The sequence below is a fragment of the Paramormyrops kingsleyae genome, chromosome 12 (genome assembly GCF_048594095.1).
Source record: "Paramormyrops kingsleyae isolate MSU_618 chromosome 12, PKINGS_0.4, whole genome shotgun sequence".
In the NCBI taxonomy this organism is placed as follows: Eukaryota; Metazoa; Chordata; class Actinopteri; order Osteoglossiformes; family Mormyridae; genus Paramormyrops; species Paramormyrops kingsleyae.
Window position 1 is genome coordinate 29,450,589 of NC_132808.1, and position 22,392 is coordinate 29,472,980.

At 44.2% G+C, this 22,392-nt stretch overlaps 1 protein-coding gene and 2 long non-coding RNA genes across 4 annotated transcripts; 1 reads left to right on the plus strand and 2 right to left on the minus strand.

Moving 5' to 3' along the window:
* Positions 1–3,431: 3,431 nt before the first annotated feature.
* On the minus strand, positions 3,432–6,199 carry LOC111847300 (uncharacterized). The gene is made up of 4 exons (XR_011981850.1): positions 5,692–6,199; positions 4,765–4,861; positions 4,282–4,361; positions 3,432–4,076 (listed from the first exon to the last, which is right to left on the minus strand). It is a non-coding gene; the product is annotated as an uncharacterized lncRNA (long non-coding RNA).
* Positions 6,200–10,324: 4,125 nt separating this feature from the next.
* Positions 10,325–22,162, plus strand: LOC111847316 (uncharacterized). 2 transcript variants are annotated; one of them, XR_002839073.2, is made up of 7 exons: positions 10,325–10,556; positions 10,652–10,741; positions 16,035–17,667; positions 17,743–17,858; positions 18,227–18,251; positions 18,336–18,379; positions 21,574–22,162. It is a non-coding gene; the product is annotated as an uncharacterized lncRNA (long non-coding RNA). The 2 variants fall into 2 exon arrangements; XR_002839074.2 differs by lacking the exon at positions 21,574–22,162 and adding an exon at positions 18,861–19,031.
* LOC111847314 (cysteine-rich protein 1) lies at positions 13,917–17,044 on the minus strand. The gene is made up of 4 exons (XM_023818377.2): positions 16,908–17,044; positions 15,459–15,553; positions 15,088–15,142; positions 13,917–14,545 (listed from the first exon to the last, which is right to left on the minus strand). Exons 1-4 carry the CDS (start codon positions 16,948–16,950, stop codon positions 14,499–14,501), a joined length of 240 nt encoding a protein of 79 aa, XP_023674145.1. The 5' UTR covers positions 16,951–17,044; the 3' UTR covers positions 13,917–14,498.
* Positions 22,163–22,392: the final 230 nt, after the last annotated feature.

Genomic DNA, 22,392 nt, shown 5'->3' on the forward strand with positions numbered 1-22,392 from the left:
TTTTTTTTTTTTTTTAAATGAATTTACGTTATCAGAGTAATCGAATAAATTAATTTAATCAAAACATGATAAAAATGAAAGATTTCCGACGCATTGAATCAAATCCCCTTACACTCTCCTGCTCTAACGTAGATGCTCGGTCTTTCAGCGGGACGTCAGCAGCAGGACTCGTCACGTGACATGTACAGAGAGCAGCACCTGATCTCAGTCCTGCTCATCGGCAGTTTATCCAGAAGTCCTTCGAGGATGAGCTACTTAACATTCTACAGACCAAAAGCATCCTCATCCTCATCCAAGAATGGGCTGGGCCGGCGCGAGATCTGCAGACGAGCGTCATTTGGAGTTTCATGAGCAGCTACATGACTGGGAATAGGACGGAAGTCGACTGGAAACCCCAACAATATGGAAATTTGTAGCGAGACACAGAAGGGGATCCGTCACACGGTAGAACTTTCTCAGTGACTGGCTTCCCGTTTCCGCAGATACCCGTGTCAAGGGGAGCAGCTGACACAGATTGCGGGCTTTATTGAAGTGCACACCGATCGTCGTCATTCTCCCTCATCTTAATACGGCCCGTCAGGCTATACCGGGTAAACACACACACACACACACACCGGCGCACTAAGATCCGCCCGCGCCTGCACACATTCGCACAGACAGAGTCACACATTAACAAACAGGCGCGCGCGCGCACACGCGCACACACACACACACACCAGACTGACTGAGTAAGTAGCCAGGGATCACACAGCGTTCAGTCCACACGCTTGGGAATAATCAACCCCACCCCCGTCCCACCACCGGGACAGCGTCTCCTCCCCCCGATTATCTTTCCCGGGGGAGTTCTAGCGAACCACGAACCATCGTGCCATCCTTGCTCAACATATTTCATTCTCCATTCACTTTACTACACTTAAAACTTGAAATCCCGACCTCAGATAGCGACTGCGGTAATTCTGTCTGTAACCCGAGCCCTTGTAATGCGAATCGGAAATAAAAGCCAATAATTTTTACTTAAAAATGCCGCAAAGTTTTGTAAACGTTCCCCGGACCAGCATCAGACACGCGATTGCTGCTCGTTCCTGTAATACAGCAGCATGCTGCTTATTAATTATTCATGAGCGGCGTCCCGCTGTTGCGTCAGTCGCATAGCAACTGATGCGAAGTCATTCGGTGCCCCTCGGAGAGTCAGGAAAGACGGAGTGTCTGTGTTTGGTTCGCGATGAGAAAAGCCGCCGTTCGAATGCGGGCCGGGATCCTAACCGAGCCAGCGAGGAGACTGGGCCTTGGAGATGATTACAAACGGTTTAGCTATCCAGCTAGTCAGAGCAGTAACCACTTAGGTGTTAAGGTCGGTTGTCCAGTTAAAAGAGCCACCAACGAATTCCAGCAGTGGCAAACTAGAAATGTAACATTATTGACCACCAATTATTTTTAAGTTATATAGTTTTACTCACTCATTTTGTATTATTTATTTATTCTGGGGACCGTTCCTTCATCATGGGGTGTGCGGCAGGGAATGTCGGGGCTTACATGGTTTTCCTTTCCTATCCTCATTGCCCCTCAGTGTGTCCCCCTCCCAAAACATCCCGTGGCCAGACCCCACCCAAAGTGGCAGCCCCTGATCCTTTCTCGTGTCTTCATATCACATGGTTCTGTTTCTGGTCCCAGCAGAAGCAAACAGAACAATACTTTCTGCACTTCTTGGTGTATTAAGAGATCCTGTAATATTTCAAGGTTATGTAACCAGAAATCATCTCATTATATATAACTATACATTTTCTAGATGAATAAATTATTCACTTCATGCAGGACTGACTTCCTTGGACTGAAGCTTTAGAAGGACATCCTGGGGGAAGTTCTGAGGAAAGTTCCGGAGGATGTTGAAGGACGCTGTTCAGAGCTCTGTCCTTGGTCTGTCTTCTTCCAGATGTGAAGGCGTGTGACAGCAGATCAGAGTGCACACCTCCTCCGCCTGTGACCCAGCTTGTCCAGGTCTCCATCACAGCGAGCTGCAGGCGAGCCCTTCAGATAATCAGTCCTCGCACCATCTCATTGGCTCAGGGCTCCTCACTCTCATGCTGACGCCCAGGTTCAAATTACACTCCTAGTGCATAGGCCTTCATCAGCCCTGGGTGTCCCCGGCACACAGACCACAAACTCCGCCCCACCTCCTGCACCCTCTTTAGACCTAAAGACCCGGGAGCGTGACGAATATGCAATTAAAGCCAACGGATGGTGTGAGGGGGGCTCCCCTGCTAGGGGGGTCCGCACACGGAGCGCCAAGGCAAATGGCCTCCGGGCTGGAGAAACCATCGGTCTTCCAGCCAGGGTGGGGCAGGATGTCTGGATGACACAGTGGAGATATCAGCGCGCGGCAGGGAGCGCTTCTGCAGAACGCCAGAGCCGGGCGCCGGGGCCGCCTCCTTTTCCCAGGTGCGCAGGTCAAAGCGGACAAATGCTACAGCAAAATTTACCTCGTTAGCACCAAGCTATTTCCTATGACTTTTTAATGCTTACATCTTTTCCGCGATTTTATGTATGCTCGCGGAGCCCAGAAAGGTCGTGTTTACATAACTCTCGCCGGATTTCCATGACGGCGGGAAACCTGAGGACATCCGCATCCATTCATTAGCTGGAAACTAATAGGTAGAGGCGTGCGCGGGAAGGGACGCGGTGCGAAAATAAAAGCTAACAAAAGCTAACCAAAACATAACGGTGTCTGTGATACAGACTTGAATAGATGCATATCATGCAGTTAGCATATGATTCACATTAGTAGTTTAATGTTAATGTACGATAATATACTTTAATAACACACTGATCACTATATCCTACTCAGTAACTTCATGTCAACCACCCTGAACGAATCATCTGGCCTGTCACATTTACGGCCTGCTCGTAAACCAAGGCAAGTTCTCCCAGCAACAAGTGAATGTTTCAGGAACCTTCCGGACTGACACGGACCCCCAAACTTCACACACTACAGCACTATCGCTCTGCATCTGGTCCCATACCTCACAATGACTACAATCAAATCCTACCACGCTCAGCTCCCGTTTGTGCCGAAGTTCAGCCACAACATTGATTTCTCATCACTGCCACATTCACAGCTTACCCCTCCTGATCTAAAAGAATCTAGCTACCAATTTCAGGCTGCATTAGTCATAAAACTCTCAAAAACATGTTTGTACTGCCGTATAATTCACCCTAAGCAACAGAGCCGTCAAGGTAAATCACCAGCTGTAGGTCTTACTTTTCCATGCATAAGAGACGATACGTGAAAATCTCACGTAAATTTGGCTTCAGCAATTCAGACTTCAGACTCGCTCGTGCTCTTCGAAGATGGTGCTAAACCTCACTTCTTCTCATGGGCAGTACTTCTGTCCGCTAAGCAGTTTAAATAAATGTTTACAAAGAAATTCAACAACTCTTAGCAAAAACTTTTATTGCCATTTCTGATTTGCAGCTTGGATGCAAAACAGCTAAACTCTTAAGCAGTAACAAAAATAGTGTTCAAAATGTCATTTTCTACCAAAAACCTCCATCTATATAAAAGCCCAGGCTTTTGTTAGGTGAATGCACATTTGTATTTTGAATACAAAATTACATTTATGAAAAGCGCACCACATGATCCCCAGGCGTACAGCAAATCAGCGTCGGGCAACGCCATGGAGACCAATTAAAAAATAACAGGCAGTATTTCATGTAACAAAAACAAGTCCTGCCATTGGCCAGACTGATCACATTACTGGTTAGTAGCACCAATCACAGCATCAGCCGCCGGTGTGTGGCTTCCGCAATAAACGCAGCATCTTTAATAAAATATAGCTGAGTCCGCAGGTGTAGACAGCCAGGTTAAATAACTTAAATAAGTAATCGAAGCTTGTGCTGACCATTAGCCAAAGGCAATAGTAGACGAACCATAGGCAGAAGTAAATAAGATAAATAAGTGCATTCACAAGCCACTGCACTATGGTCCAGATAATCAATAAGGGACTGACGACGATCCAGACACACCAGTAGAGTGCGGACATCAGAAAGTCAGTGATGCTCCCAGGTGACGCCACGCTGTCCTGAAATAAAGCCCATAAGCCAAGGAGTCAAAGTCCCAGAAACACACGTCTGACATTCTGACACCCGTCTAGTCTGTCAGTGGTTACAGGTGAAATACGAAATGTTTCTCATGTGCAATACAAGTCCTCCAAATTCAGAGGAATTTTGCAGGTAATCTTGCAAAGAAATTGTGAAGATAGTGTTATTTGTTAGTCGTGAACATACAGCGCCCTCCTTCTGGAAGGTTCTAAGCTGCATCTGAGAGTCCAGCAGTTCTTCGGCAGTAGATTCCAGTTTGTTTTTTACTGTAAGACAATAACAGGCATCGTTAGAGGTCAGTCAATCCACTATTACAAGGATATCGACCTTATAATCCATCCATCCATAACTGCTTACCCAGTACAGAGTCAGAGTGAAACTGGAGCCCATCCCCAGAAGCTGAGGGCAAAGGCTGAGCAGGATGCCAGTCAATCACGTGACCCACACAATCACACATGCTTGCATACAATTCTGAGACACAAGTAAGCCTAACAATTGGTTTGTGGACTATGAGAACCAGACAGAGGTGGAAAGTTCAGGTCCAGAAAGCAAAAATCCAGACCAAGATTTTGTTTCAACCAACCAGTTGAGTACTCTGTGAATGTGACCTTTATGCTTGTATGCCGATGTACTCCTATGCACCAGTACAGACATACCAACAACACTTACAGAAGGCGGCAGTGACCAGCAGCACCACAGCCAATAGTAAGAGCCAGTAGGAAAGCCTCCATTGGTCAATATCTGTAGGGGGGCCGGCTTCGGGGCTCTAAGGAAAACAGCCGCATTAGTTAAGGTGCAGTTTTCAGACTTAAACCGTGGCACGTGTCAGCATAACAGGCGAATGATAAACCCTGAAATTGGAGCAGGGTCGACTTTAAAAGAACATCACACTGCAGAGTCTCGCTCGGCGGTGGGGACCTTGATCCATGGAGGTCCGGTGTGAGCGCGGGTTTGTGGGATGACCTCTCAGTCAGCCAATAATAAAACAGTGGTTCTCAACTGCAGTCCTGGGAACCGGCGGTTATTGGCTGAATTATAGGTCATCCCAAAAACCGGCGCCCGCACCGGACCTCCATAGATCAGGTTCCTCACCCCTGGTCTACCTCTACAATGTCTCGGTTACACAGTAAAACGCACTTTATTGTAGAAAAGGAGCGTAAATATTAATATTAAAAGTTTGACTTGGATGGCAAATTTTCTGTTGTAAAAAAATATTATTATTATGCATCATTGCTGGGCAACCCAAACCCGGAGTCAACACAGAATGCCTTTCTCACACGTGGCTTTACCCCAAAACAGCTGCATGTATACAAAGGCGGGGATCGGGTGGCTCGGTGGATACAGCAGGCAGCTAGCTGTACATTTCAGGGTAGAGGGAAATCCAGTATTTAAAGCCTGGGTAGTATTTAATAAAGTAATAACTAATGATGAGTGCATTTAAGAACTTACGATCAGTACACCCATCAGTGACAGCTTGCCCTGTGCAGGGTCGCGGACAGCCGAAGTCCATCCCGGCAGCCAAGGGTGCAACCGGGACGGAACATCCAGGTAGTCCGCATTACACGTACGAAAGGCATTATACCTGCGATAACTCACCTTTTCTGCCATAAGCACTTGCACAATGTTTGCCAGTTTGTAGTTCCTGACTACATCCTCCCAACTTCTGCACTCCCTCCTACAGTCTGGGCACTTCAGCTCCAAAGCCGTGCTCAGACCTTGTATGCAGCTGTGACAAAAACTGTGCCCGCAAGGTAGCAAATAAGGGTCTTTGTAGATGTCCAGACAAACGCTGCATGTCAATTCATCCGAAATGTCACCCATCTTATTTACACGCAGCCCGCAGCGAACTAGATGAGACTGAGAGCAAGACGCACGCAGGCGGCCGTAACGCCGCAAATACGGTCCGCTTTCATATCCGGGAACAGCGCCGGTTCAAAGGTTATATGACCAAACTCTGAAAAGTTTTTTTCTGCATTCAGAAAGCACGAAATACAGATGAACTTGGGTTGGGTTGTGCGTATATATTTGTATTTAGGCCAAAATTAAAGTTAAAATGTAAAGAAAAGAAAACGAAAGTAAAATTATTGCTGCAACAGCGCGTTAGTAAATAGGCTACCTACACTTTGCATGTTACCAGATTGCGGGTTTGAGTCCATGCGTGGATGGTCCTCTGCGATTTTTCCCACTTTATGTGAATGTAGCCTACTGCAAGATAAAATTAAATTATATCGCAGAAAAACTATTTTCTGCGATAATTTGAAATTTTGACTCGATACATATCAAATCTCTGCCCTGTTAAACTGTGTATAAAACCGTGCATTTTAAGAAGCTGGAACACAAATTCCCGTTAAAACATAAGACAACTTTAGAAACATTTATTCTTACGTAAGCATAGCCTCCGCTCACGTGACTAGCTTGCCCCCCCCCTCCCCCAGCATTTTTGCGGGACAGCGGGGGGGGGGCGGCGCTGACAGGTAAAGTCTGCTGGAGCTGCCCTGTCCACCCCGACCAGCAGGACTCATCACTCCCGGACCAGCGAGGGGCGGGGGGGGGGACACCTTCTATACTTCATCTTCTTATCCGCGCATTAACCTTCTTCCCCCCTGCAGGGCGGCACGGAGAACACAGCGCAATGGGGGTTGGCGCTTTTGTGTCTTTTCTTTACAAAAATAAATAGCTCCTGAATATTACCGGCTCTTCTCATTCTTCTTGCAGCCTACCTTGTTTGGCAATTTTAATAAAAGCATAAATAATAGATACACACCATTTGTGTCTTTTGGAATACAATAAAATTAAATATATGTAGAAGTATTTCAACTACATAGTAACCTAAGTAAACGAGCGTTATTGTTAAAACGAAGAGCGGTTAGTTAATCGGTTGTTATTGCAGTAATGATTTTGTAGAGCACAGTAATGGAGCTCCTTCCGCCCGGCGCAGAGGGAGTTAAGTCCTTCACGGGCGGGGTCGGCTTTCGGTGATCAGAATGACACGGTACAGAGATGAAGTAGTAATTCAACATCAACCTCGTTTTCCCGGACATAAAGTTTAACTCCGGAAGCGCAGCTGTGACTTCGGTTAACGACCCTAATAAATCCCGCTTAAAAACAAGCAGACGGAGGCAGCGCCATGCAAATGAGCGCCTCACCTGATAAGTCCGGAGAGGAGGCGACATGATCTAGCGGCCCGGTGCTGGTTAAAGCATATTTAAGCCAGCAGATGCTCTTCTCGTCAAATGGCGTCACTTAACTGCATGACGTCCAGACTCCGGTCCCGACGTTTGATCAAACTCACCCACGCATCGGCCTCGCTCTTCCCAAATGTATATTCATAACACCGCGCGAGTTTTTTATTTATAATACAGAATACGTTATAATAATAATCTTGACTAGATTCATCTAAACACAGTAGCCTACCACAAAAATGGATATAAGAAATACGGATATACAGTCAAAAATCAAGGCTACATAGGCAAATATATATTTTTCTCAGATAGATTGACAGATAGGTCTAGAAAAAGTGAGACTGCAGTATCTACAGTAAATATATTTATACATACTTAACTACACAATACAAGCGTGCTGTGTGCTAGGACAAACAGTATTTGGCAAAAGTGATAAAATACGTTACATCCAAATTATTGGTGTTCTAGATCGAGACTGGCCTTACGTTGATATAATCACCAAACTAGCATACGCTATACCCTGGCGTCTGGGTGTGCAAAGAGGAAAACGCCAGCTTAATTAATATAATTACGAATAATCTAGCACACAGGCTATTCATTAATTGTGATATCTGACTTCACACTATTGTGCTTAACGCTGATCACATCACTGTAACGGAAGATCAGAGTGACGTTTTAGGTAGAAAGCAGGACTATACAGGGCATGCATGGGTTAGGGTCTCCTGACATTGTTAACATATAAACCAACTCAACTCATCAAAAACTGAGAGCAGAAAATACTTGTAGCCTCACGGTTGGGTCAGGGAAACCCGGTGCGTTTTTCCTTTTTCTTTTTTTCCCCCCGTGTCAGTCCCAGTGACCTCGGCCACAGTCCAGTAGCTCCTCTCCGGGCGGAGCGGAGCCGCGTGCTCGGGGAGCCTCCTCGGGGAAGCCTCCTTAGCGGACCTGCCATAGCTCGCCGCGGGAGCGCTCGCGGGGACGCGTGTGTCACGACAGGAGAACAATAGCAGGACACCGGCAGATACATGTGTCAGATTCGCAGTGGGACGTTCCCAGGTACCAGGCTGAATTCGGAGCGAGACCGTGTGTAATCTCGAGAGGAGAGTGGCAAGGACTGATGCACGGCTGCTTGGGGAAGCCCTCTCAGCACTGCGGCGAAAGGCTGTGAAGCTGTACACAGAGCGAGACTGTGCCGTGCAAAGCAAACAAACATTTCACATCTTCTTACTCTGCTGAATAAAGATTCATCGTGGCATTTCTCTAGGATCTTTTAGGTGCGACCCCGGCTTTTTTTTTACCATGCCGTTTCTTAAAAAAACCCCACGTGAAGGCAAATTGATGCTCAATAATAATAATAATGATAATAATAATAATAATAACAATAATGATGATAATGATAATAATACAACTGGGTTTAAATGAAGAGGGATGGGAATCATTAAAAGAAGAAATATTTTATTGCATAAAACGGTTCGATATAAATGATTGAGAAATGCTGTCCGCGCAGGAACCGCGATCAAATAGCAGCTCGTTGCTTGACCATGCTGCGATCCGGGGGTCAGCGGTCAGACTCACGCAGACAGACCGGCCTTCAGCCCACGAGCCGGCGGCATCCAGTGACTGGGCGTCCCTTTAAGGGACAAGGATCGGCGTCCATGGTCGGGCCCGTCTGGGCTGCTATGTGCGACTTTAAAGACGAGGAAGCTAGAAAACCTAGATACATACATATCGATCTCCAATCTTGACACTAACGTTTAATGTTTAGTTAAGTCTATAACTGTTGATAATTGATGAAATGCTGCCTTCTGATTTTGACTCCTACTTTGTCTTGAATTTTTTTTTTGCATCGCGAAAGTAGAGTTTACACAATCCTAAATATAGGCCTAAAACATTCAGCCCTATATTGTCTGATAAAACAATTCACTGTAATCTTATACGGTTTTGTGTTTTGCTAATTTTTTCATTCAGCGTTATTCTTTAGTGGTTACTAATATCGCAAACGATACTGCAGCTTCTAATAGCTATGGGTTTGTTTTTCTCACAAGCCAGAAAGTGTACCCCCATCCTTCAAGATTATTTTATCATGACTGTACACTAAATCATATTCTGGCAAATGCATTTTCATAAACATAACTATTTATTCAGCAATGGAATTTTTATAATAACAAATACTTATCGGCGCATTAGCCTTCGCGCTAGCACTTGGCTACATTCTCCAAGAAATAGTCATACTGGTATTAGGGAAAGTACAAATCCCCGCTAGACACTCTCTGCAAAGTAAGAGAACTAAGGAGTTAGGATTTGCAGTCATCATTCCCACCAAACGGGCCTGGTGCTTTCCTTCCTTTTGATTATGCTCTGCTGACACCTAGTGTTGATATTTAGGAATTTAAACATCTTTTTTTTTGTACATTTACTTCGCAGGCGCCTTTATCCAAAGTGACGTACAATTGAGAAAGCAGAGTCAGCCAGTTCCCTGGAGCAGTTGGGGTTAAGGGCCTCGTTCAAATGCCCAACGACGAAATCATTCTTCCGACTACGCGATTTAAACCGGCGACCTTCCAATCACAGCTAGACTACAGTCCTAACCCACAAAGCAAAAGCTTCCATTGAATAAAGACATACTTTAAGTGTTTTGTTTGTTGTACAGACAATTAAACAATTAGGTTGCAACAATTTTCATTATAAAAGAAGTAAAATTATGACGCAACATTGCATCACGAAAAGGTTAAAAATATAATTTGATTGTTACTTTCAGTTAAAAACGTAAGAAAATACACATGAGTAGCATGCAATCAGTCCGAGGCGTACGGAGTTCTTTACATCTCCCATCCAGATGTAATGCGACAACATCTGGATCCACGGTACATTGGTAACGAGATAACCGAACTTTGGCTCCATCTGCTGGACAAATTAAATCAACGCTGAAAATGCCGTAGGGAAAACGTTACGACGCATACAAGGAAGCGGATGCAGCGAATCTTATAAAAATATCAGTCTGTACTCATTTTTGGCCAATAGAAATATAATATATACAGTCACTCTTCTGAGTGACAGCTACAGATAAAGTCGGGGAGACCTTGTACATAGCCACACAAAGTGCAGTTGTCCCCCCCCCCAAATTTAAATATAAAAGTTAAAGAAAAAAGTTTATAAAAGACACAAATAAATAAATAACAGAGATCCTTCCGGTTAGAATGATTTTGTTATTTGCTTTCAGTATGCTACCATCTGCTAGCTGGGTACACGCGGTATGGATCTACCCCCCCCACCAGGCCGGTAAGTCCATGCATTCTCAGCTGTCGTAAATTTAAACGACTAAATCACTGTTCTGCACTTCACTACCCCCCCCCCCCCCCTTTCATCTCGAACAGGAAGAAAATTCACTCATGGCGGTGGACAAGGCATCCGCCGCCACATCTGCTTGGAAGATGGTCGGCTGCTCCCCCGCTCATCCCCGAGAGGTGCCTCAAGTGTTAATGTTTTCCATGTGCGCGCGATCGACCCGATTAACGCGAATAATACCCACAGTCCCATACGGAAATTAAAATAAATGCAAATTAACATCTGACAACCAAGCCCCGAGTGTTTAACACTGTTACAGCCTCAAACCCCGTGTTATCAAGGCGTCGTCCATTGAAAGATGGTTAGAGGAGCAGCGTAAGTAATTTCAGAAAATAAGTAAAAAAAAAAAAAACATTAAGTATTAAGTATTGGAGTTGTTGAAAAGTCGCTTCTAGTTGGCTAGATCTTCATTGGCTGATGTGACAGATTATTTTTTAAATACGAAGTGTGTTTTTTACCCAGGGTGATGATGGTATCTCTTTGGGTATAAAAGGTTAAGACGGGGCGGGTAACATGCGGGGAATTATATTAAAGCTCATTATGCATTAATTAGTGTGCTGACGTGTGTTTGACGGGCACGGGCAGTGGGAGTCGTGGGGTCGGTGGTTTATCCGGAGGATAAACACGTGGGCGCTGGCGAGGGCAAAGCAGAATGACACCTATTCTTTAATTTAACCCCTCCCTTCCCGACCGACTATTTTCGCAAACGAACGCTTTAATGATGTGTCACAAAACAGAAGGGCTGAATTAAGAAACTAGCAGTCCACTCTCTCAGGATCCACAATCGGGGGGGGGGGGGTAACTATTCCATATATGGTTACCATGTGGCTGCCAGAGCCGGCAGAGAGATGGCGCCCCACCCTCTCTCCACCCGTGGCCACTTCACTTGCTCCAGTGCTGAGCGTTTTATCATGCTAATGTTTGCAGTGCGGTTGTTTGCGTTGTGCACGTGTTCGGCTGTAGGCACCGAGATCAGAAACCCCTGATCAAAGACAGGATTTATGAAACCCCCGTCTCAGATTCTAGACCCCCACCCCGTCTTTGCCCTACTCAATTCAGCCCATATCTTCATTGAAGATTTCATATTATATTCAGGCTGAAGGACGCCCCCCCCCCCCAAAAAAAAGGTCAATGTTACCTGTCTCTGGTGGGCCCTGGGTTAGAGTACCATCCTTGTGTTCAAACATGATCCCTTACAGACAAGTGTTGTTATGCAGTGTGGAAACCAAATGAACACCTGTGGTTGACATTTTATCACCCGTGTTTTAACTACAATGTAATTAAGAACATAAGAACTAAGGCCATTCGGCCCATGAAGCTCGCTTGGGGAGAACTTAACTAATAGCTCAGAGTTGTTAAAATCTTATCTAGCTCTGATTTAAAGGAACCCAAGGATTCAGCTTGCACGACGTTATCAGGAAGACTATTCCATACTCTGACTACACGCTGTGTAAAGAAGTGCTTCCTTAAATCCAGTTTGAAATGTTCTCCCGCTAATTTCCACCTATGGCCACGAGTTCTTGTATTTGAACTAATGCTGAAGTAACTATTCGGTTGAACAGCATCCAAACCTGTTAGAATCTTATAGACCTGGATTATGTCCCCCCTCAGTCTCCTTTGCTTGAGGCTGAACAGATTTAGCTCAACTAACCTTTCCTCGTATGACATTCCTCTAAGACCAGGAATCATTCTTGTGGCACTATGCTGCACCTTTTCTAAGGCCGCAATGTCCTTTTTAAGATATGGTGACCAAACCTGCACACAATATTATAGGTGAGGTCTCACCAAGGGATTGTATAATCTTAGCATTACCTCCCTTGACTTAAACTCCACACACCTGGAAATATACCCCAACATACTATTGGGCTTTTTTATTGCTTCCCCGCACTGGCAAGAATGAGACATGGAAGCATCAACATACACACCAAGGTCTTTCTCATAATCAGCTACCTTTATTTTAGTAGGTCCCATTAAATACCTGAACTTTATATTTCTGCTCCCTACATGGAGTTCCTTACATTTGTCTATGTTAAATTTCATCTGCCAGGTGTCAGCCCAGTCACTAATTAAATCAAGATCCCGCTGTAGCTGCTGAGCCGCTAGTTCAGTATCTGCTACACCATCCACCTTGGTGTCATCAGCAAATTTCACCAGTTTACTGTATATATTGGTGTCTATATCATTTATGTAAATTAGGAACAATAGTGGTCCTAAAATTGAACCCTGCGGTACCCCACTATGAACGCAGGCCCACTGTGACATTGTGCCTCTTATAACTACTCGCTGCTTCCTATCTGTTAACCAGTTATCAGTCCTGTTCGACCCAAAGTTATGCCCATGGTTGAGACCGTCAATAAGTTTCACCAAGAATGCAAAGATCACACTTGTGGTCTTTGTAATACCGGTCTTGCTAACTTGCCTCCAAGAACGAACTTTGGATATAAAATGTGTACGTGAGAACACAAGTACGGTCAAACAGGCATACCGAGAAACAGCCAATCAGTTTTACTTGGCTGTACTTTATTTCAGGTCTTTTTTTGTTTTACAATATATCGCAATATTTAACATGAAAAAATGTCAAATATCGTAATGTGATTTTATTCCATTATAGTGGAGCCTGGAGCCTGTCTGGAGGTACCTGGTGTGTGAGGCAGCCACACACACACACACACGCACATGTAGGGTAAACATATCCTTATGGGGACCGCTCATTCATTTCAATGGGAAAAAAGCTAACGCTAACTATGACAACCTTAACCCCCACCCTGCCCTAACCATAACCATAAGTAACCTAACAAAATACAAGACATTTTTAGTTTTTTCATGGCAGTCACCGATTTTTATAAAATAAAGTTTTCCCTTATGGGGACCAGGAAACCGGTCCCCATAAGGGAAAAAAAACGGATATTTATCACGTTATGGGGACATTATGTCCCATAAGGATAGGTAAACCCACTCACACACACACACACACACACACACACACACACACATACACAAGCCCAGACGCACGTCTACATTAAACCCAAGGAAATAGCAATTATAGCAAATTACTTATAGCTCTGTTTTAATAATTGTTATTACTGGCTTTTATGATGTTCAAAATGAATGATAGCAGTAGATTAGGACAAAGTCTAAAAATAAACCATAGAAGGAATGTGCTCTTTCTATGAAATTAAAATGAACATTTTAAAAATATAAAATCAGATAAATTTTAATTAGTGCCCTTTTTGTTTTCATTCATTTGCAGAGAAAGAGGCTTTTGAGTAAATGATTTTGGAGAATCACATTGAATATTGAAAAAGGCAAAGCTTTATTGTAAATTGTCACTATGTAATTTACACATTTTTGAAAAGTTTATGCGATGATAACACATTAATATTATGTGATGCTATACAGATATGAGCATTATATTGCGTGATATCTATATGATGCAATAGAAAAGCACATCAAAAAAGCACATCAAATAAATATTGTCAAAACTGTTTAACTGTTAAAAACATTTAAATTTCAGTACCAACTGACTTCTATAGATAAAAATATTTATGCTGTATTTACAGTAATTTTAAAATGACTGTAGAAAATATGCTTGTAATAACCAAGTAGCCAATTGGAATGTGAATTCCCACCTTTAAAGGTGTCATGTTTGGATATTTAATGAGTGAAGGCATTTCCGGAATGATCCGGACCTGGAGGCCTTCATTTCCGATGTTCCATCCTGGACACTGCTATCACAATATGGAGCCTTAAGCATCCCCTTTTCCCGGCACTTCACTTTACTCCGCTGGAGTCAGAGCCCCCTGCTGGTGAGTGCTGGCAGCACGTCTGGCCCTAGGAAGGTCCTCACTTGACGAGCTGGAGACACGGTTTCCTCTCCTATGACCCGGTGGAGTTGCACAAGTGTGACATGGGTCTCCTGCCGCCTGGAAGGCAGAGAAGCACGACATAAGGTCTTGAGTTTGAGACTGACGGACCGTTCAGAACGAGCAACCAGGCCACTGGCTTTCTGTAAAGCAGAGGTTGCCAGATCTGAACTAAAAAATTTTTAAAATAATCTGCCCAATACTTGAAACAGCAGATAAGGTATTTTACTGCATGTATAGTTCAGCTCAGCTTTAAGGGTTGATGTTTGGATGGATATTTGGTGGAAACCATGAAGAAGGAACACAGCTGTGGATTTTTGCAGTAGATCATGGTCACTGAGCAGGAAGAGACAGTGAGATGCAGTGTGATTTAGATGTCTACAACAACAGCCTGGTGTTGGAGCAGATCAATACTATGAAGATCTGTGAGATCCTGAGAAAGTGTGTGTGTGTGGGGGGGGGGGGGTGGGGGTGCTGTGTCCATGGTAACAGTTAGGCTCGCTCTTCCCTGGCTATCCTTGCCCCCCCTGACCTGCCTCCTCTCTCGGTGGGTCCCTGCCCTATGTATGCTGTGTGTGGTGCTCCCCCCCCCCCCGGCTCACCTCTGGGCCCAAACTGCTTCATGTAGCAGTAGGTGCAGTACGGTTTCTCGTCGTGCTGGAAAGGACAGGAAACGGCAGGTGAGCGTCAGTGGCTTTTGAGGGACACTTAAGTGGGTGACTGTGTGTCTGAGCAGTGGTGGTGGGCATTCGGGGTGGGGGACATCAGCCTCCACCCAGATATGCTCCAGATCTGTTTCTGAATTTTTAAAAAATATTTTTAATTTAAACCGCAATGACAGCGTATCTTCTGATCACCAACACAGAGGGTTACAACAAAAGCAGATGCACAAGGAGTAAACACTGAAATGCTGGGCAAAGACAGCGCCACCCAGTGGGAGCTCGGGGTCCTGCGTCGCCCTGTGCCTCCGTACCTCTGCGTGCTGGCCTGGGTTGAGCTGCCGTTTGCACTCCTGACATTTCAGGCAGAGTGGGTGGTAATCCCGGCCCAAGGAACGCTTCTTCTCACCTGCCAATGGAGGGCTTGCCTCATTATGACATCATCACATGAATTCAAGGCCTTTTGCACTGTGATTTATAAATAAACTTGTCAACATTTTGTTGTAGAAATACATAGCAAGATGTATGTAAAATTAGAGCTATGTGGATCTAAATAACAATAAAAAGAGGACAGAATATTGATTCTTCTCAAATCAATCACTTTGTTTAGTCGATCTTACTCTGTTTTCTTAAACAGAGCAATTTTCTTCTTATGAAGTTTACCATTTATTTCACAGTATTGTGTTAATTTTTTTCTACCACAGTCTAGCCTAGCATGGCAGCATTGTGGTGCTGTGGTTCATGCATCCCGCCTTATCCCCGCCCCTTCCTGCCTAAGCAACACGGGTTGCTCCATTTGAATTAACCCACTTCCTGTTTTGCTGTACGTCCTTCAAGATTTCATCAACGGTCAAAAGCAGCCTGACGTGTCTCTCTCTGCCCTCTCGCAGGATTGCGGAAAATGCTACACAGCATTCCGGGACCCCAAGACAGAAGTGAACCCCCCACCATTCCTCATGGAACATTCTAGTGTGTCAAACTCCTCATCAGTCACAACAAATGGGTTTCTCTGATCCTCAGCAGTGCTCCGTACACACAAACCCTCACAGCAATGCATGTAACTGAAGCCAACTATATTTTTCTATTTCTTAGCAACCTTAATAACTAATTATGCTAAAACCTGAAAAGTTCCTCAAGCACATACTAGTAATTTAATGAAAAAGAGCAGCATGACCTAAAATTGAACAGCTGCTAACCTAAAGCTACTGCCTTGTTTACTGTTTTATATTTAACAAATACAGTTTATCCAAGGTTAAAACCTTCAGGTGATACCCAAGATGTCACACAACACAACTGTTTGAAAACACAGTGGTCAGTGAAGGAAATCCTGGTAGTTTACTTTAATTCCTGAATGATAATATTTTGGCCTTTTTATATCATCCATCCATCCATCCATCCATCCACCCACCCATCCATCTTCTGTAACCGCTGGTCCTATTCCGGCTTGCAGGGGGTCCGGAGTCTCTGGCCTTTTATACTTCTTTAGTTATTTTATAAGATGCTTGTTTTTGCTACATTTCCTGTTAGCCTTTGCTCTTTCTTTCATACATTTTCTGTTCTGAGAAGCTTCAAAAATCTAAACAGATTTAATAATCTGAAATATCACATCAACTTTAACTAAACAAAAGAAACAAGAGCCTTATAATCAGAGCAGAATCGCGGCGTGAAAGGCCGGATGTCTGGGAAGCAGAAACGAAAGCTATTCTGCTTTTAGCTGTGCGTCAATGTAACAGACATGAAGTGTATATGCACTGTAAACTCACCGAAGTAGACGGGCTTTCCACAAATCGGACAGTATCCCACCATGACCACAGCCGAAGTCAGGTCCCGTTCTCGCCCAGATTAAACGCTGCTGCGTGTTTCAAAGACAATCAGGGACGCATTCCACATCAGTGTACCTGCTGTAAGCGCTGTCGAAGTGAAGCCAGGATGTGGTACGAAGCATAAGATGAAAAAAAAAAACAAGAAGAGCAGGGGAAAATCTTTCATTTCAGGCGACCACATATTTCAGCTTTTTTTCAGTGTTCAGAAGATGAAATGGTGCCCTGCCTTTGCTGCTCCCGAAAATGTCAGGCGGGTTTCAGATTTAGCGTCTTTTATTGACAAGATGCCATTTTGCTGAATGATTTGACAGCCGAACGCTGCAGATATGGAAACGTCTGGCAAAATGAACCATTAACCCAAACCTGGGTTGAATCATGTTTAGCAGTCAGCAGGTTCTTAAAAACTTCAGTCAAGTGCTGAATCACAGGAAGCTTTAAAATTAAGTAAATTAAGTGAAATAATGTTTTCGCATATCCTATTTTGCTCTTGTTTGAAACATACACACACACACACAGAGGTGAGAGTGAAGCTGGGGTCTGAGTAGAGGGTTAGGCCATTTATCCGGCAACCTGCAGCATTTTGGGGGGTTAGGGGCCTTGCTGAAGAGCCCAATGGACATGTGACTATTCTATCAAGGATGGGATTTGAACTGGCGACCTTCTGATGACAGAAGTCACACACCATCACCCCAGTTTGAAGGTAAACACACCATTTTAGTCATGCAAAAATGCTAAACTTCGTATTTCAGGACCTGAGGGAAATTTTAACCGGTAGGACGTGTGGTTCACAACTGCTGGAAGGCCCGCCCACCATGCAGAAGCTAAGACTGATGGGAGATGGAAGACCCCAGCGGACAAAGACCCCGACCCCCTCTCTCCCGCGGCTCGAAGGTGCTACGGGAGTCCCGCCGACCTCAGCAGAGTGACCAGCCTGCCTGGAAGTATTTTAATGAGTAAATTCAAGAGATCTTGATCAGCAATGCATTCACAGCTGAGATAACGAGAAGAGTTATATTGTGGGAATGTACCAGGCAGACAATAGTGATGGCATTTGAGTTTGCGCATGTAGGCCTACTGCTGATACATGTTCTATTCTATATTAATAGTACAGAGAGCTTTATTGTTATTATTAGCACGAGGAGATTACATAACCAGCCATCACCCATAACCACTTATCTAGTACAAGTTCACGGTGACATTGATTATATAGTTACGATATAAAATTAATTTTAAATTTGAATTTTCCCTGTTATCTCCAGACCCCCCCACGCGATCCTGACTACTGTGAGTGGAAAGCAGCTAGACGAATGGATCGAACTTGCTTTGCTATTCAGCGTTTCTCCAGCTGAATGAGAATTTTTTTTACAGCTGGATCGGATACGCACAGCGGGCGACGAGAGCACCTAGAACAGGTATTCCAAAGTACATTTCAATTTTAAATTCAAAATTGGACTTCATTGGCACAATTATTGCCAGGGCCCTTGTTGCTAAAGCATAACATTAAAGATAAATATTCATAAATAAACGCTCAGCTTACGGGTCTCGCATAAACAAGTGCACGTGTCTTGGTGCTGCTGATGTAGATTTAAAGAGTATAAAGCGAGACACTCTGTCCACGTGACACCTCATGCAGGTTGTTCTTTCTTCATAGATGTAGCGCACTGCAGCTTTACATCTTCCGAAGCTTCTCCACACACAAAGAAATGCACGTTTTAAACATTTAATGCTATTATTTTTTTCTTTTATTTTTACCCACTCGGTATTATTATTATTATTATTATTATTATGTTTACAAATAACATTTTTATTTATCTCATTTCATTAACTGGCGAGCTCCCGAATTCCTCCGCTCCACAAATTACACATCAAAAGACACATAAATCTGTATTTCAGAGCCCCACTGAGTCTGAGGGCCCAGGCTTGTGACGATGCTCCCCGCCGCCCAGACTCACCCTCCCGCATAAATTACCGCCGGTCTGAAGATTAAACCCCGAGCAGCGCCATGAAAAGCCTGCCGACGATGAGACGCGTGTATGTGAGAAACGCGCGGAGATCTCATGCGTCGCGTCCCGTTTTTTTTCTTTTAATAGTTGAAAAGCGCTGCACTTCAAAAGGGATTGAAATTCGATTAAATGCAAAAAATAACAACCGAGCTTCATTTGCATTCTCTCCTGTTGTCTCAGTTTTTAGCCGTCGACTACAAAGAAGAAACACTTGGTTATATAGCCTCTTCTTCGGCAATGGGCGCAATTATTTTAATATAAATTAACTCGCCTACTGAATAAAAGTAGGCCTACATTCGCCTGTGTATACGTGCCTATTGCTAGGTATTCTGTCTCCTCCTGTCACATGATCCCGAAGTGATGCTGGACGGCGGCATCACGCTGCGCTTCCACCTGTGGTTATAGTTTGCCAACCAGGAATTGTGTTTAGTGGGCGAGGCAGGAGGCTTCGAAACTCAACGCGTCTCAGCCTCAGCCGATTCCTCCTTAATAGCGAATAAAATTTTACGAGAGCAATGCAGTTTAATGGCAATCGTAAAAATAAACGTTTAGGGTCTCGGCGTGACTTCATGCGCCAGAAGCAGATGTGCAGAAGGCGCGCGCTGTGTGCATAGGGAAGGTGACCGGGGGACTCAGTCAGCAGGTGACAGAGACCGCGAGGGGGGGCTGGCGGGGGCGGAGAAGGTCACCTTCTAGGTACTCCAGCATCAGGGAATTAGAGAGGCAAATAATACTAATACTAATACTACTACTACTCCTACTACTACTACTACTAATAATAATAATAATAATAAAGCAGATTTAAGAGCCAGGAAATGGACGCGAGTGACAAAAGGAGGCTACAGCGGTACAGGAACTGTCAGGAAAGCGGGACTAGAAGTGCGGTGTTTGGGTGGCGGAGAAAGATGGAAACCAGGAACAAAAAGAACAATTAAGGCACCGTCTCCGGGGAGCCTGTGACTAATCAGAATAATTTGCAGCGAGCCGTCCCCCCCCCCCAATCCGTTTGCACTCCGCTCCCTCCCCCTGTCCTCTTCTCAGACAGCTTTTGTCTTCCCACCGGAGCAGCTTCAGGTGTGGGAGCCGAGTCTACCCCCCCCCCTCCCCCAGTGCAAAGCCGCCGTCTCTTCGCCTTCACTTCACACCAAATACTGCTCCTGGGGCGTCCGCAGCGCTGTGCCGTTCGAGGGACGCCGCGCCGTTTCGCGTATGAAATTCCACCAAATTTTACATTTTATGCAGAATTTGTCTCAGCAACAGCACTACTGTCCCGCATAAGTTTGAACTTTTTAAGTAAACAACGGTATCACAGTAGCAGCTTATATCAAAAACACACTTCTACTAACAACTCTTTAAATAACACCGCACACATACACATGCAGCGGCAAATAAACCCCCTTCCCCCACCGACATATTTTGCCCACCGCGCTGACTGTCCCAACATACGGTGGGCGCACGCACACGCGAATACAACACGACATTAAACACTATACATGACGCTACAATACAACACAATCACAAGACAATAGACACTAACTATGCACAACATTTCACATTATTTACATAGCTGGCACCGCTCCAGCATGCCGCGCTGCCCGATGGGTAGGCTCCCCCCAGCCTTACAGTATATTTTGCGGTTGAAGTGAAATGACAGTTGTAACTTTAAACTTAGGCTACAGCATATTTCAGTATAAACCTTTAGACAGATAACCTCTGCCCTTACGGTATTCAATTTATATTGTAGAAGTTTCATATTTTCGAGACAATCTTCTAGGGCAGAATGTCACTGGGCTCTTTCTATACAACATCGACTTTGTGCGACCCCGTTTAGTGTCATGCAGTCCTATTTGTGAAAAGATATAGACAATAATGCGAATAATGCAATATAGACAACAATGTGCGTGTGTGTGGGGGGGCGGCGGCTGTGAATTCTAGGCTCAGACAACATGATTGTCTCCATCGGACTGAAATTGAGGCCCTTTTTCTATTTTCGCAAGTTTTCGCGTGTTGTCGCAGCGTTTGTTGATCCGACGTAAATAACTCTGTAATAAAAACATGCATTAGCATATAAACGTGATATCAAGCTGATCAAATTTTCACACAGCGTGCGATTTCCGTAGGATATTTGATTCGATTCCTACTGGGGCGGCAGAATTCACACAGATATAACTCAAAGCACAACAGTCTACCAGGAATCAGCGTAACATTTGAACCCTTGTTATTCCTTCTGCTGATTTACAATACATTAACTGAATTATAACTGTATTGTTGCAAGATAAAAGCATATACTGTTATCCTGCAGATAAAATTTCATACGAGTTTACCGTTTCCTGCTAGGATTGACTAAAATCTTCCAGAAAAAAATACCCGTTCTGCTTAAGAGATAAAAAAGTACTCAATGTCATGTTTCGTGATTGGTTCAGACTATATATTGGTCATGTTGCGTAAAAAACAATTGGTCAAATTTTATTACAGAGTAACGTGTTTTGTACTAGAGATATAAACACACTTTCTTGGTGACGTTGCTAAGTTTGAATTGATACTATTAATGGTAAAACTGTGATATATTGACAAATAGTTGTTCGTGTTGTTTTATGGTTTAGGATTTTTGTGCAGTGTGTGGAGGATACGGTGCCCTGACATCCCGCTGAACCTACCCCTCCCCCCAAAGTAACCGGGGAGCGCCATCATAATTAACACCCGCTTAATTACGGACTTGGATGACACAGCCGTGCCTCCGACGTCGGAATCCGGGGCTCCGTCTCCGCTGTAGGTCTGGCACCAAACCAGCGACCATCCAAACGGATCCAAGCTAAACTTGCCACGCGCTGCAAACCAGAAACAGTCCTCCGCGTGCCGAGATATCTGCGCTTAGAACGCATGTCGTGAATTTTCTGGGGTTCCCCACTGCCAACAATAAGAAGATGCGGGTCAAAAAAAACAAATCTGCTTGGCATCTGCTAAAAACTATGAAAATGACAATGTCGATCCAAAGCATATATACGACCCTATTTGCTTTATTTTTGTTATGCAAATGTTCTGAATGGAATTGCTTGTTTTGAAAGTGCTGCTAAAAACAAAACTGAGCTTTCAGAAGACAACGACCCTGAAAAGGATTTAAGGCTATTCTGCAACAATATTTCACAACACGGCTGAAAACTTTTTTTTTTCCTGGAGAAATACCTTATAATTACTGAGCTGTGTTTTAAATTAAATTTAAAATATTGAATCAATTTAAGCAAAAAGTTGCTTGTTTGAGTGCAGAAAGCCCAATTTCCAATCTGACAGTAACAATGAAAAAAATAAAAAGAATGTCTATAAAAGTAGGAATCATAGAGTTGATGTAATGGAGGCATGTGGTGGGAGGTAATGACTGGCTGCCACGCTCATGTGACCCTTCCCATGTTAGCAGGATGCTGGGA